At 41.2% G+C, this 16,478-nt stretch overlaps 1 protein-coding gene across 2 annotated transcripts in view; it reads right to left on the bottom strand.

Annotated features, from left to right (window-relative positions):
- Window positions 1-4,657: 4,657 nt before the first annotated feature.
- The window catches only part of LOC118399826 (rho GTPase-activating protein 40), a 49,682-nt gene continuing 37,861 nt past the window's right edge, over window positions 4,658-16,478 (bottom strand). For both annotated transcript variants that reach the window (XM_052473211.1, XM_052473210.1), the window contains exons 10-15: window positions 14,203-14,285; window positions 12,036-12,251; window positions 11,693-11,836; window positions 11,309-11,445; window positions 11,068-11,123; window positions 4,658-8,252 (exon numbers count right to left, since the gene is read on the bottom strand). In XM_052473211.1, the coding sequence (XP_052329171.1) occupies window positions 8,137-8,252; window positions 11,068-11,123; window positions 11,309-11,445; window positions 11,693-11,836; window positions 12,036-12,251; window positions 14,203-14,285 (752 nt within the window). In that variant the 3' untranslated portion in view covers window positions 4,658-8,136. The remainder of the gene's footprint in view (window positions 8,253-11,067; window positions 11,124-11,308; window positions 11,446-11,692; window positions 11,837-12,035; window positions 12,252-14,202; window positions 14,286-16,478) is intronic.

Raw genomic sequence — 16,478 nt, 5'->3', positions numbered from 1 at the left:
TGTCTGATGGTCAAAGCAAGACTGTGAAAACAGTCTGGACATCCCGTTCCTCTCCCTCTCCTACTCCCTCTCCCTCTCCTTCTTCTCCCTCTCCTTCTCCCCCTCTCTTCTCCCTCTCCTTCTCCCTCTCACCTCTCGCTCTCCTTCTCCCTCTCACCTCTCGCTCTCCTTCTCGGTCTCTTCTCTCTCTCTCTTCAGTTAATATCACCTCTCCCGGCTCTTACTGACACCTACAATGACACCTAACACCTATCCTCTTTCCATTTACTGTAACAAGCATCCACACCCACTGAGCACCGACCGAAACCGGACATTCATGGACGTTGGGAAGTAGATGAAATTTGATCCGTCTGCCCTGGCGAGACTGAATCTGAACCAATCATAGACGTCTATGTTTCACAAGATTGGACAGCATAGTACAGTACAGTAGAGCACAGTAAAGAAAAGTTAAGTACAGTACTGTACAGTACAAAACTGTACACGAGAGTAGAGTACAGTATAATGTACTGTATTATACTGTACTCTACTGTACTGTACTGAACATATTTACTTTACTTTACTGTACTGTACTAAACTCTACTCTACTCTACTGTGCTGTGCTGTACTCTACTGTGCTGGACTGTGTTGTCCAAACTTGTGGAACATAGAGGTCTATGATTGTTTCAGATTTGGTCTGGTCTGGACCGACCGTATGTGGTCTTGTTTGGGGGAGGAGATCATTTCAATGATAGCCAGTGTGTAGAATATTACCCAAATATGGTAAAAAAATATATAGCATATTTCTACCTTTGTGTACCTATTCAGGATACATAATTCGGCCTTTCTGTATAGTACAGATCAGGGACCCATGATGTCATTCCGTTACTGTAATGCCTTTAGCGGGTGTAAATCCTCTTCACCAACTGTTCAATAACCTACATTTTAAAAAAGGTCATAGCTGAAACCCCATTATTTTTGCAGACATCTTTGAATCTAAATTTCGTTGCAGATATTTAAAACTTAAATATAACTACATGTAATATAAAATGTAATCTAAGTATTCCCCCCCCCAGGTGTTATTTATCACGAGAGGACCATAAACAATAACTAGCAATGCTGCATACTCCAAGAAAGGTTAAAATCTCACTTTTCTCAGATTTTTCTTTTTTTTTCTCTCTGAGGTATAGTCACTTTTGAGTACACAAGCTCAAGTACACAGTACAAATATGATTGAAATATTTCCTATCATAGAAAACTGTATGATTAAGGATTGAAATGGCGTATATTTGTTTCTAAATTATAAAACCAGTAACTCTAATTATGCACCTTCCTTATAACTGTAAAATATATATTTGTTTGTTTAGAATTTTTTGGGCATATATCCTAAAGGGCTCTCTTGATCAAAACATCTACTCACCGGTGTGTACGTCACATTGAGCTTTAGCTTGACTTCCTGAACTTGCTAGGAACTCGCCTTTCATCTAATATTAATCTTGTCCATTAAGTTCATGGCTTTTAATCAACCTCTGAATATGTGCTAAATTATCCTGGTACTGGGTAAAGTTCATGATGATGTGGACCTTAACAAAGGCCCCTGAACCAGTGTAAGCCAAATAGCCCCATAACATCAAAGATCCACCACCATATTTTACAGTAGGTATGGGGTTATTTTCTGCTCATGCATACTAATTTCGATGCCAAACTCACCACTGATGTGAGAGGCCAAACAGCTATATTTTCATGTCATTCAACAAATGTAAACGCCTAGTTTGCTTATTCAGGAATGGTGTCCCTTCCACAGGATGGTTGAGCTAACGTAGGCTAATGTGATTAGCATGAGGTTGTAAGTAACAAGAACATTTCCCAGGACATAGACATATCTGATATTGGCAGAAAGCTTAAATCCTTGTTAATCTAACTGCACTGTCCAATTTACAGTAGCTATTACAGTGAAATAATACCACGTTATTGTTTGAGAGTGCACAATTTTGAACATGAAAAGTTATTAATAAAGAAATTAGGCACATTTGGGCAATCTTGATACAAAATGATTAACAGAAATGCAATAGTTAATTGGATCAGTCTAAAACTTTGCGCATCTAGTGGCCATCTAGTGGCCAAAATCTAAATTGCACATGGGCTGGAATAATGCGTTATGGCCTTCCTCTTTGTATTATCTTTTACCAGATATAATGTGTTATATTCCCCTACATTCCTTTCACAGTTCCATAAACTTCAAAGTGTTTCCTTTCAAATGGTACCAAGAATATGCATATCCTTGCTTCAGGGCCTAACAGGCAGTTAGATTTGGGTATGTCATTTTAGGTGAAAAATGGGGGGGAAAGGGTCTAATCCTACTAACAGCATTGACACTTGGACTGAAACCCGTGCTTTGGTCAGATTACATGAAAATAGAGCTCCTAGGCCACGCAAACCAGTGGTGGGTTTGGCGTCGAAATGAGAATGCATGAGCAGAAAAGAACCCCTTACTTACTGTACCGTAAAATATAATATGGTGGTGGACATTTTAGCCCAAAAACCTGGAGTGTCAAAGACTATAACCCCAAGCACACATCAAAATCCACAAAGAAATGGTTAATTGGCCACAACAATCAACATTTTGCAATGGCCATCTCAGACTCCGCACTTGAAACCTATTATAAACTTGTGGTGTGAATGGAAGAGGGCTGTCCATAAGCGCAGATGAAGGATATGAAGGATCTGGAAATATTCTGTATGGAGGAATGGTCTAAGATCCCTCCCAATGTGTTCTCCAACTCATAAAATATTTTTAGAAAAAGGCTCAGTGCCGTTATCCTCTCAAGGTGAGCTATTCAAAGGTATTAAAAACAGGGGTGTCAATCATTTTTACCCTTACCTTTTTAAGAAAAAAAAAAGATAACTTGTTAGACAAAACCTCTTTCTCTGAGAAATTGTATTAGTATAAAATGATACAATATAGCTCAGTATTTGAATTATTTATTTTAAACAGTCATTTCTACCAAGAGTGTCAATACTTTCGGAGCCCACTGTACACAACTACCACTGTAACCTATAGTAGGTTAAATTATTTTGTCAGCTGTACAACTGAGAGCATTGCGGCAGCATTTGATAGTATGTAGATTGTTACAAAGCAATGTCCATTCATTGAAGACATTCTCAAGACACATCGACTCAGGTTTTTACCGTAAAATAACAGTTTCTGTTCTTTTCTTGTGCTACCTCTCATGTCGATCTCTTAGGTGCTTGTCACACAAGTGTTCCTCATATAATTTGCATTACACTGTTTTAAGGACTTGAATTACATTACGCCCTAACGAAAGGACACAGAATTGGCCATTGAACAGTACAATATAGGGAGAACATGCATCAGTACTCCACATACAGTACATGTGACCCAGTTGATTTTTCAGTTGATTTTGTGTTTGTGTGCATGGAGTATGCAAGCGTGTACATTATGTACCCACACATTACATCCACACGTGTTCTGGCCTGCGCTGGGCTGTATCTAGGGTGTAAAGTGTCACTAGTTCCCCTGAGAATAACAGAGCTTTAAAGGTGACCTAGTTCCACTGATTAATGTCAGCAGAAGGTCTGCTCCATCAGTGCTTTGCTTTATGTGTGTGTGTGTTCCATCAGTGCTTTGTATTGGGGCAATGAACTGTGCCACGGACTCAGCCACAGCCCAGTTGGGCTTGTGTAATGAAGCTCGAAACACACACACACACACTAGCCTTCTCTTTATCAAACAGAAGTAGTGACTCCTCTGTGGCTCTGGCTCTGTATAGAACAAGGACTGTCTGTGACTGACATGAGATATATACAGTTTGTTTGAGCGTGTGTGTGTTTGAGCATGTGTAAACCTTTTAAACTGTGTGTAGCGGTGCATAATGTCTGCGAAGAGTAGCATACACAGTGGGGTCCGGAATTATTAACACCATTGATAAAGATGATTATTATTATTATTATAAAGATGAGTAAAAATGAATAATTCAAATACTGAGCTATTTTGTACGCAAAAGAAAAAGGGAAATTATATTATTTTATACTAATACAATTGCTCAGAGAAAAAGGTAGGGGTAAAAATGATTGCCACCCCTGTTTTCAATACCTTTCAATACCTCACCTTGCGAGGATCACGGCACTGAGCCTTTTTCTAAAATGTTTTATAAGATTGGAGCACACGTTGGGAAGGATCTTAGACCATTCCTCCATACAGAATCTTTCCAGATCTTTAATATCCTTAATCTGCACTTATAGACAGCCCTCTTCAATTCAAACCACAGGTTTTCAAAGGGCTTCAAGTGTGGAGACTGAGACGGCCATTGCAAAATGTTGCAACTATTTCTTTGTGGTTGTTGATGTGTAAATGTCATTGTCCTCCTGGAAGGTCCACTTCCGCTCAACTTATTTTCTGCTTGTGCATTCTCATTTCACGGCCAAACCCACCACTTGCGTGCGTGGCCAAAAAAAAGAGCTCTTATTTTCATGTCATCTGACCAAATCAGCGGTTACAATCCAAGTGCGAATGCCGCTTAGAGAACTCCAAACGTTTACATTTGTTGGATGACATGAAGCTCTTTGGCCACGCACGCCAGCGGTGAGTTTGGTCGTTCCAATGAGAATACATAAACAGAACATCATCCCATACAGTGTCTTCAGAAAGTACTCAGCCCCCTCGACTTTTTCACCATTTTATTGTGTTACAGCCTGAACTTAAAATTGGATTCAATTGAGATTCACAATTTGTCACTCAACACACAGTAACCTATAATGTCAGTGGAATTGGGTTTTAAGAATATCATCTTCACAAATTAATAGAAAAATGAAAAGCTGAAATGTCTTGAGTCAGTAAGTAGTCAACGCCTTTGTTATGGCGAGCCTAAATAATTTCAGGAGGACAAACTTGCTGTTAAAAATAAAAAAACATTTTTAGATTGGTAAAAATTTTGCTTGGGGCCGACCAAAATACCTGGGAGGTTGTCCAATGCCTCGCAAAGAAGGGCACCGATTGATAAATGGGTAAAAAAAAATATTTAAAAACGGAATATTCCTTTGAGTATGGCGTTATTAATTGGGCTTTGAATGATGTATCAATACACCCATTCACTACAAAGTTACAGATGTCCTTCCTAACTCAGTTGCCAGAGAGGAAGTAAACTGCTTTCATAATGAGGCCAATAGTAATTTAAAATTTGGATGGTTTGACAACTTTGTAGTTACTCCACAATACTAACCTAAATTACAAAGTGAAAAGAAGGAAGCCTGTACTGAATGAAAATATTCCAAAACATGCATCCTGCTTGCAAAAAGGCACTAAAGTCATACTGCACAAAATGTGGTAAAGAAATTAACATTTTGTCCTGAATACTGAGCATTATGTTTGGGTCAAATCCAAGACAACACATCACTGAGTACCACTGATATTTTCAAGCATTAGTGGTGGCTGCATCATGTTATGGGTATGCTTGTCATCGGCATGGACAAGATCATTATTTTTGGGATAAAAATAAATGGAATAGGTAAAGGTAAAATCCTAAAGGAAAACTTGGTTCAGTCTGCTTTCCAATAGACACTGGGAGACAAATGACAAGGCCAAATCTACAGTTTGGTTGCTTACTAAGATGACATTGAATGTTCCTGAGTGGCCATGCTTCAGTTTCGATTTATATTTATTTGAAAATCTATGGCTAGACATGAAAATGGTTATCTGGCAATGATCAACAACCAACTTGACAGAGGTTGAATAATTTTTTAAAGAATGATGGGCAAATGTTGTACAATCCATGTGTGCAAAGCTCTTACACATGTGTAATTACCCAGAAATACTCACATCTGTAATTGCTGCTAAAGGTGTTTCTAACTCAGGGGGTTGAATAATTATCTGATAAAGACATATTAGTTTTATTTTTCATATATTTTAGAAATAATGTTAGAATTTTTCTTCCACTGACATTACAGAGTATTTTGTGTAGATGATTTCATTCCACTTTGTAACTCAACAAAATGTGGAAACAGTCAAGGGAGTTGAATACTTTCCGAAGGCACTGTACCTACTGTAAAATATGGTGGTGGATCTTTGATGTTATGGGGTTATTTGCTTCCACTGGTCCGGAGGCCCTTGTTAAGGTCAACGTAATCATGGACTTTACCCAATACCAGGACATTTTAGCCCAAACTTGGTTGCCTCTGCTAGGAGGCTGAAACTTGGCAGGAAGTGGATCGTCCAGCAAGAGAATAACCTCAAGCACACATCAAAATCCACAAATAAATGGTTATAATATTATTTGTTACGCAAAATCTCATTCTCTGAACAATTCAATTAGAATAAAATAATATCATTTCCTGTCTTTTTTTAGTATACAATATAGCTCAGTATTTGAATGATTTATTTTATACAGTCATTTATGCTCATCTTTATCAGGGGTGTCAATCATTTCAGACCCCACTGTAAATTCATGGTAGGTTGTCATGTGGTGGAAAATAATGTTCATGGTGGTCACAGGAGGTTGGTGGCACCTTAGGACAGGCTCGTGGCTGGATAGGAATACATGGAATGGTATCAAATACATCAAACACATGGGTTCCATTTGTTTGATAGCATTGCATTAGCTCCATTCCTGCTAATAGTATGAGTCGTCCTTCCCACAACAGCCTCCAATGATGGTGTTGCATACTGTCTCTAACATCTGAGCATCATCAAAAATGTGTAAACACTATTAATAGATTTCATATACAGTACCAGTCAAAAGTTTGGACACCTACTCATTCAAGGGTTTTTCTTAATTTTTTTTACCATTTTCTACATTGTAGAATAATAGCGAAGACATCAGAACTATGAAATAACACATATGGAATCATGTGGTAACCAGAAAAAGTATTAAACAAATACAAATATATTTCATATTTGAGATTCTTCAAAGTAGCCACCCTTTGCCTTGATAACAGCTTTGCACACTTTTGGCATTCTCTCAACCAGCTTCACCTGGAATGTTTTTCCAACAGTCTGAAGAATCTCAAATATAAAATATATTTAGATTTGTTTAACACTTGAGTAGGCATGTCCAAACTTTTGACTGGAACTGTATGACATGTATTTTAAAGAGGAACGTCTGACAAATGGGTAATAGAAATAGAAAAAGAGGGATGCAGAAGTGCATCAAAATACAACTCATCAACCAAGGTACTGCATAAGAGCAATAACACTGTAAAAAGCCCTCAAAAAGACTGGATTGAGCTCACATGACTTATGTTACTAACTATTTCAGCAACAAACATACCTATTCATTTCAAAGGACAACATTCATGACTACATACACGTACATACAGATAGACACATCCAATCAATTATAAATAGTCAATCAATCCATCGCCAGATTCAATACTTAAAATCCTTCATTCATCAAAAACAAAAATGAGAAAACAGAAACGAAGTCCAGCTTCACTCTCTGTTATTAAACAACGGTTCCCTTTAGAGGTCCAGTAGTAATGTCTTAAAGGCTGACCTTTGACCCCTTAAAGAGAAGAAGGATCTCTGTCCTCTGCTCTGATTAGGGCTCTTATTGAGAGTCTACAGGGACAGGGCCCAAAGGCCCCAGAAAGAACAGAGCCAAAGTCACACAGAAGGGACGGGGCATGGGGCGATCAGCTCATTAGAATCTCTGACTGTCCCCCTGTGAAAGAGACAAAAAAGAAAAACAGATATACTGTACATGTTCCACTCCCATTCCTTTTGTGATCAAATGTCTGAGAAGAAGGAATGGAGAGCAAGCAAAAAGAAAGAGAGAGTGAGAGTTAGGGAGTGAGAGAGACTCTGTTGTAAGCAGCGGTGCATCAGATCCCCATCTGGGTTCCTGCAGATGCTGGGAGGTGATTGGCTGAGAGCTGACAAGCCAAGAAGCAGCCTCAGCCTCTCTTCCATCTGAAGGTGTGGAGGTGGAGTGCTTTTGAGCAGTAGCTCCCCCTCTGTCTCTCTCTGCTTTGCACCTCCTAGTCTGGTCTCCCCTGCATTGAGCAGAGGAAAGGGGGAGAGAGGGCTCAATCTTGAGGTGGTTTGTTTTTTAACAGCAGCAGCAACTTCCTCCTCCTGGTCTCTCTCCTCCTCTGGCTGGCTCTTGAAGATCCCTACTGGTCTCTCCCTTTGCCTGCGGCTGTCTCTTATTGGTGCAGTCCCCTGGTGGTGACCAGTGGTTTCAGTTTGATGACCCATTCCCCACTGGGGTTGGTGTTGTACAGGTCCAGGAGATGGGTCTCTGGGTCTAGGCAGTGTTCACCTATGGGACAGAACAGAACAACACAAGGTTGATTCAATACTGAAGGACAGATTTTGTAATTTAACCATCAAACAGGCAAAGCATCAATACAGGACTAAGATCGAATCGTACTACACTGGCTCCGACGCTTGTCGGATGTGGCACGGCCTGCAAACTATTACAGACTACAAAGGGATGAACAGCCGAGAGCTGCCCAGTAACACGAGCCTACCAGACGAGCTAAATAACGTATATGATCGCTTCGAGGCAAGTAACACTGAAACATGCATGAGAGCATCAGCTGTTCCGGACAACTGTTTGATCATGCCATCCGCAGCCGATGTGAGAAAGACCTTTAAACAGGTCAACATTCACAAGGCCGCAGGGCCAGACGTACGACCAGGACGTTGAGTCCGAGCATGCGCTGACCATCTGGCAAGTGTCTTCACTGGTATTTTCAAGCTCTCCCAGTCTGAGTCTGTAATACCAACATGTTTCAAGCAGACCACCCTGTGCCCAAGAACACTAAGGTAACCTGCCTAAATGACTACCAACCCGTAGCACTTACATCTGTAGCCATGAAATGCTGGTCATGGCTCACATCAACACCATTATCCCAGAAACCCTAGACCCACTCCAATTTGCATACCGCACCAATTTGCATACTGCTTCTGCTACTCTGTTATTATCTATGCATAGTCACTTTATTAGCTCTACCTACATGTACATATTACGTCAATTACCTCGACACTGGTGCCTCCGCACATTGAATCTGTACCGGTACCCCCTGTATATAGCCTCCGCACATTGACTCTGTACCGGTACCCCCTGTATATAGCCTCCACACATTGAATCTGTACCGGTACCCCCTGTATATAGCCTCCACACATTGAATCTGTACCGGTACCCCCTGTATATAGCCTCCACACATTGAATCTGTACCGGTACCCCCTGTATATAGCCTCCACATTGAATCTGTACCGGTACCCCCTGTATATAGCCTCCACACATTGAATCTGTACCGGTACCCCCTGTATATAGCCTCCACATTGAATCTGTACCGGTACCCCCTGTATATAGCCTCCGCACATTGAATCTGTACCGGTACCCCCTGCATATAGCCTCCACATTGACTCTGTACCAGTACCCCCTGTATATAGCCTCCACATTGAATCTGTACCAGTACCCCCTGTATATAGCCTCCGCACATTGAATCTGTACCAGTACCCCCTGCATATAGCCTCCACATTGAATCTGTACCAGTACCCCCTGCATATAGCCTCCACATTGAATCTGTACCGGTACCCCCTGTATATAGCCTCCACATTGACTCTGTACCGGTACCCCCTGTATATAGCCTCCACATTGACTCTGTACCGGTACCCCCTGTATATAGCCTCCACATTGACTCTGTACCGGTACCCCTGTATATAGCCTCCTCATTGACTCTGTACCGGTACCCCCTGTATATAGCCTCCACATTGACTCTGTACCTCCGGACTCTGTACCCCCCCTGTATATAGTCTCCACATCTGACTCCCCCTGTATATAGCCTCCACATTGACTCTACCCCCCTGTATATAGTCTCCACATTGACTCTGTACCGGTACCCCCTGTATATAGCCTCCACATTGACTCTGTACCGGTACCCCCTGTATATAGCCTCCACATTGACTCTGTACTGGTACCCCCTGTATATAGCCTCCACATTGACTCTGTACCGGTACCCCTGTATATAGCCTCCACATTGACTCTGTACCGGTACCCCCTGTATATAGCCTCCACATTGACTCTGTACCCCCTGGTACCCCCTGTATATAGCCTCCACATTGACTCTGTACCCCCCTGGTACCCCACATGACTATATAGCCTCCACATTGACTCTGTACCGGTACCCCTGTATATAGCCTCCACATTGACTCTGTACCAGTACCCCCTGTATATAGTCTCCACATTGACTCTGTACCGGTACCCCCTGTATATAGCCTCCACATTGACTCTGTACCGGTACCCCCTGTATATAGCCTCCACATTGACTCTGTACCGGTACCCCCTGTATATTGTTATTTACCGCTGCTCTTTAATCATATGTTATTCTTATCTCTTACTTTTTTAAAGGTATTTTCTTAAAACTGCATTGTTGGTTAAGGGCTTGTAAGTAGGCATTTCACTGTAAGGTCTACACGTGTTGTATTCGGCGCACGTGACAAATACAAATTTGATTTGATTGATACAGGTTACTGTCATTGAGATAAAATGTCTTCTGCGAGAGAGATGTTGAAAAAACAGTTTGAAACAGTGTTTTCTGCTTTACTGACAAACAGGTGCCAACTTTGCCCCTGGCGCAATCATGTGAATGGGAATGGTTTAGTTCCGTGAACGCACGTACAAGGGAAATAGTGTGTTTGAGTGGTTGGGTCTGTGAGAGCACAGTATCATACAGTAGATACATGTGTAAGAATTTGTCTGCTCCGATAACCCCCCCCCTGCTCCCCCTCTCTCGGCCTCTCTCCCTCTCTATGCCCCTTCCCTGTATCCAGTTCATTGCGTAAGACCTGGCCAGTGTAATCAGTTCAATAAGCAGAGAGACATGCAAATGTCAGAGTCACTCATGTAATTTTCTAATGTGGCTCTCAGCCTGAGAAGATAGCAAACCTGGATTCAATGCTAGTTTAAATTGTGTATTTAGCTGTGCTTGATTGCGCTCACCTTTTGAAATTGAACCAATAGAAAGAAAGCAAACACTGAAAGTATTTGAAAGAATTCAAATAGTATTTGAAGCAGGGTCTGGTAAATAGTCTTATTACGGAGAAAAGGTTTGTGTTGTGGTACCTACCGATATTTCCTCCCACTTCATAGATGGCACAGTCTGGGTGGGATACCGAACCGTTCCTATGATAAAGAACAAACGGATGCAATTGATTTTGTTAAACACCTTCAAAACTTCCACGTTCTCCATTTCTACCCAGTGAGTAGGCAATGCAGTATTTCTGAAGCATTAGTTTTCTAAAATTGTGTGTTGGTCTATAGGGATTTATACTAAATACATTTGATTGATTGATTGTCGTGTACTGTACCTCTTGGTGTTGTCGGAGCTGCAGAGGTGCCTGTGGAACTGAGCCAGCAGGTCTGAAGCCCTAGAGCTGATGTTAACCTGCACCTCCATGGTGCTGCTCATCAGATCTCCCACCTGGATCTTCACTGTACGACACGGCTGGCGGGGGGAGATGAGGGAGGGGATAATAATCCATTTGTGACGACGGAAATCTTTCTGACATTTTACATTTGCATCATTTGGCAGTCATCCAGAGCGACATACAGTCTTCTGTTTATTTTATTCACATCCTTTATATGGGTGACCTTAGTTGAGATTAAAAATCTCATTTACAAGTGACAATGGCCCAGGGTCTTCTTCTCCCAACCAACTCCACAACAAACATCCTGGCCAGTTGAGAGCCTACCTCTGATGAGTTCTTGTCAGGTTTGTCCTTGCTGTCTTGGTGTATTTTCCTCAGCAGGTTCTTGATGCGTCGGTCGTAGAACTGGTACCTCCGGTTACGGTTCTCATTCAGTTTTCGCACCTGGCTCATCAAGAAGTTGGGGATCTATAAGGGAGAAGCAATTTCATGAATTCACCCGGTTCAGCTGTTTGACGGCATTCTGTTTACAGTGAGTGTGAGTTGCGTAACGTGAATCTACCACCCATCCTAGATGCTAAGGAGAAAGAAGATTAAAAAGATACTTGAATGTTGTGTTTGTGTTTTGTTTGATGTTGGTGGTAGAGCCTGGAGGTCTTTAACTTACGGTCCAGAGCAAGTCCTGGTAGCGTATAAGGAGCCTCATGATGTCAGCAGCCTTCTCGGCCTGTCCCTTCTCCACCCCTGGCCCCCCGTCAGTGAGGCGGGAGGGCACGGCTTTGTGGAGGAACAGGTTAGGGGCCATGATGGTGGACACGGCCCACAGGTTCATACGGTTCCTCCTCTCTCTGGACACCACCTTACTCAGGAACTCCAACAGAGCCTGTCAACGTTGACATTTTGTTGTTATTGAGATTGATATGGTTGATATGGTTGATTTGAATGGTGATAACCATAGGGGGGAGATGTTGTTTTGTCTGATATACACTGGATTTTCCCTTCTGGGGAGAAATATAATTCTAATTAAAAAAGCAATGTTCACACATTTTTTACACCATCAAGGCAGGAGCATAACAGACGTTTATACTTTAAATTGGATCAGATACTTTGAGTCATCCATTAAAAACTGTTAGATAAAAGTGGCCTAGTTATGTGAAGGTATATATATATATATATATAAGCTAAGGACAGAGTGCCCTCTCATGCCATACATGGAGGAGTTAACACACACTTACATAATATATTATGTCAGCGAGACATAACATATCATTAATGCCCCTCCTACATTATGTTATGTACAGTGCCATCAGAAAAGATTCAGACCCATTGACTTATTCCACATTTTGTTGCGTTTCAGCCCGAATTCCAACTGGATTAAATATTGTGTTTTCTCACCCATCTACACACAATACCCCATAATGACCAAGTGAAAACATGGATTTAGCAATTTATGCAAATGTGTTAAATGAAATACAGAAATATCTCATTTACATAAGTATTCACACCCCTGAGTCAATAGTTTGTAGAAGCACCTTTGGCAGTGATTAGTTGTACTCACTAAAGTGTTGTATTGGATTTGCCCCAAACATAACACTTGGTATTCAAGCCAAAAAGTGAATTGCTTTGCCACATTTTTTTGCAGAATTACTTTAGTGTCTTATTGCAAACAGGATGCATGTTTTGGATGATGTTTTATTCTATACAGGCTTCCTGCTTTTCACTCTGTCAATTAGTTTAGTATTGTGCACTAACTACAATGTTGTTGATCCATCCTCAGTTTTCTCCTATCACAGCCATTGAACTCTGTAACTGTTTTAAAGTCACCATTGGCCTCATGTTGAAATCCCTGAGCGAATTCCTTCCTCTCCGGCAACTGAGTTAGGAAGGACGCCTGTATCTTTGAAGTGACTGGGTGTATTGATTCACTATCCAAAGTGTAACGAAGAACTTCACCATGCTCAAAGGGATATTCAATGTCTGTTTAGTTTTTTTTACCCATCTACCAATAGGTGGCATTCTTTGCAAGGCATTGGAAAACGTCCCTGGTCTTTATGGTTGAATCTGTGTTGGAAATTCAAAGCTCGAGTGAGGGACCTTACAGATAATTGTATGTGTGGGTTACAGAGCTGATGTAGTCATGAAAAAAATAATATATGTGACTAATTAAGCAAACGTTTACTCCTGAACTTATTTAGGCTTGCCATAACAAATGGTGTGAATACTTATTGACTTAGGACATTTCAGCTTTTACATTTTGTGTAATTTCTTAAAAACGTAATTCCACTTTGACATTATGGGGTATTGTGTGCAGTCCAGTGACAGAAAACATATATTTAATCCATTTTAAATTCAGGCTGTAACACAATTTTATTTTTTGAAGTCAACAAGTGTGAATACTTTCTGAAGGCACTGTAAAAGTGTGAATACTTTCTGAAGGCACTGTAAAAGTGTGAATACGTTCTGAAGGCACTGTAAAAGTGTGAATACTTTCTGAAGGCACTGTAAAAGTGTGAATACTTTCTGAAGGCACTGTAAAAGTGTGAATACTTTCTGAAGGCACTGTAAAAGTGTGAATACTTTCTGAAGGCACTGTAAAAGTGTGAATACTTTCTGAAGGCACTGTAAAAGGGTGAAAGTTCAAGATGTGCATGAGATTTAAAGTGCATCGCTAATAGTCTACTACCTAGTAAATCCTTTGGTAGCCACTTCCAATTCAAATATATTCTCTGGTTGAGTGCATGCAATCACAGTCCCGAACCATTGTATTTATTAGGAGTTGACTGTATGAACAAATCTCTATTGCGCTTCCTCAGTTTGAAAATCCATCAACATACCTTTAGTGTGTTTCTGTTGGGTTCAGGCAGAAGAAGAATGAGAAGGTTCAGAACATGTAGCTTCTGTTTCAGCTCAGGGATGTCTGGATAGGAGAGGACAGAGAATTACTATCAGTATGCTATTTTTGTACAGCAAACAGAGGATGAGGTGTGAATGACAGACAGAAATGTATGTATGTATGTATGTATAAAATAATACAGAAAACAGTCAACAGAAAGGCAGTGTGTGAATGAACCAAAATACTGTACATCTGAACTATGGCCTGGCTGGTCTATGGGTAATGACGCAGCTTCCGGCACACATGCAGTGTCAGCATAGGTTTGAATTTGACCTACTGCCCTTTGACACAATCTCTCTCTCTCTATCTGTTCAATGAACTCAGAATATAACTCAATATACAGGACCAGTCAAAGGTTTGGACACACTTACTCATTCAAGGGTTTTTCTTTAATTTTACTATTTATAGTGAAGACATCAAAACTATTGTCACGCCCTGACCTGAGTATTCTTTGTTTTCTTTATTCTTTTGGTTAGGTCAGGGTGTGACATGGGTGATGTATGTGTTTTTGTACTGTCTAGGGGTTTTGTAGGTTTATGGGGTTGTTTATCATCTAGGTGTTTAGATATGTCTATGTTGCCTAGATTGGTTCTCAATTAGAGGCAGGTGTTTATCGTTGTCTCTGATTGGGAACCATATTTAGGCAGCCATCTTCTTTGGGTATTTCGTGGGGTATTGTCTATGTCTAGTTGCCTGTGTATGCACATTTATAGTATAGCTTCACGTTCGTTGTGTTATTTTGTATAGTTGAAGTGTTCTTCGTCTTATTAAAGAATATGTATTCATATCACGCTGCGCATTGGTCTCCTCCATACGACGAATGTGTAGTAACCAAAAAAGTGTAAAACAAATCAAAATATATTTTAAGGATTCTTCAAGGTAGCCACCCTTTGCCTTGATGACAGCTTTGCACACCTTTGGAATTCTCTCAACCATCTTCACCTGGAATGCTCTTCCAACAGTCTTGAAGTAGTTCCCACATATGCTGAGCACTTGTTGGCTGCTTATCTTTCACTGTGCGGTCCAACTTATCCCAAACCATCTCAATTCGGTTGAGGTCAGGTGATTGTGGAGGCCAGGTCATCTGATGCAGCACTCCATCACTATCCTTCTTGGTCAAATAGTCCTTACAACCTGGAGGTGTGTTTTGGGTCATTGTCCTGTTGAAAAACAAATGATAGTCCCACTAAGCCCAAACCAGATGGGATGGCTTATCACTGCATAATGCTGTGGTAGCCATGCTGGTTAAGTGTGCCTTCAATTCTAGAAAAATCACAGACAATGTCACCAGCAAAGCACCCCCACATCTTCTCCGTGCTTCACAGTGGAAACCACACATGCAGAAATAATCCATTATTACCGGCGCCGACAGAGATGGCCGCGTCGCTTCGCGTTCCTAGGAAACTATGCAGTTTTTTGTTTTTTTACGTGTTATTTCTTACATTAGTACCCCAGGTCATCTTAGGTTTCATTACATACAGTCGAGAAGAACTACTGAATATAAGATCAGCGTCAACTCACCATCAGTACGACCAAGAATATGTTTTCCGCGACGCGGATCCTGTGTTCTGCCTTACAAACAGGTCAACGGAATGGATCGCATGCAGCGACCCCCCCAAAAAAATGACTTCGTAAAAGAGGGAAACGTATCGGTCTTCTGGTCAGACTCAGGACACGGGCACATCGCGCACCACTACCTAGCATTCTTGTTGCCAATGTCCAGTCTCTTGACAACAAGGTTGATGAAATCCGAGCAAGGGTAGCATTCCAGAGGGACATCAGAGACTGTAACGTCCTCTGCTTCACCGAAACATGGCTCACTGGGAAGACGCTATCCGGGGCGGTGCAGCCAACGGGTTTCTCCACGCATCGCGCCGACAGAAACAAACATCTTTCTGGTAAGAAGAGTGGCGGGGGCGTATGCCTCATGACTAACGAGACATGGTGTGATGAAAGAAACATACAGGAACTCAAATCCTTCTGTTCACCTGATTTAGAATTCCTCACAATCAAATGTAGACCGCATTATCTACCGAGAGAATTCTCTTCGATTATAATCACAGCCGTATATATCCCCCCCCCAAGCAGACACATCGATTGTTCTGAACAAACTTTATTTAACTCTTTGCAAACTGGAAACCATTCATCCGGAGGCTGCATTCATTGTAGCTGGGGATTTTAACAAAGCTAATCTGAAAACAAGACTCCCTAAATTTT

This window comes from Oncorhynchus keta, chromosome 21 (genome assembly GCF_023373465.1).
Source record: "Oncorhynchus keta strain PuntledgeMale-10-30-2019 chromosome 21, Oket_V2, whole genome shotgun sequence".
NCBI classification, from domain to species: Eukaryota; Metazoa; Chordata; class Actinopteri; order Salmoniformes; family Salmonidae; genus Oncorhynchus; species Oncorhynchus keta.
This window is presented reverse-complemented; position numbering and strand designations above follow the sequence as displayed.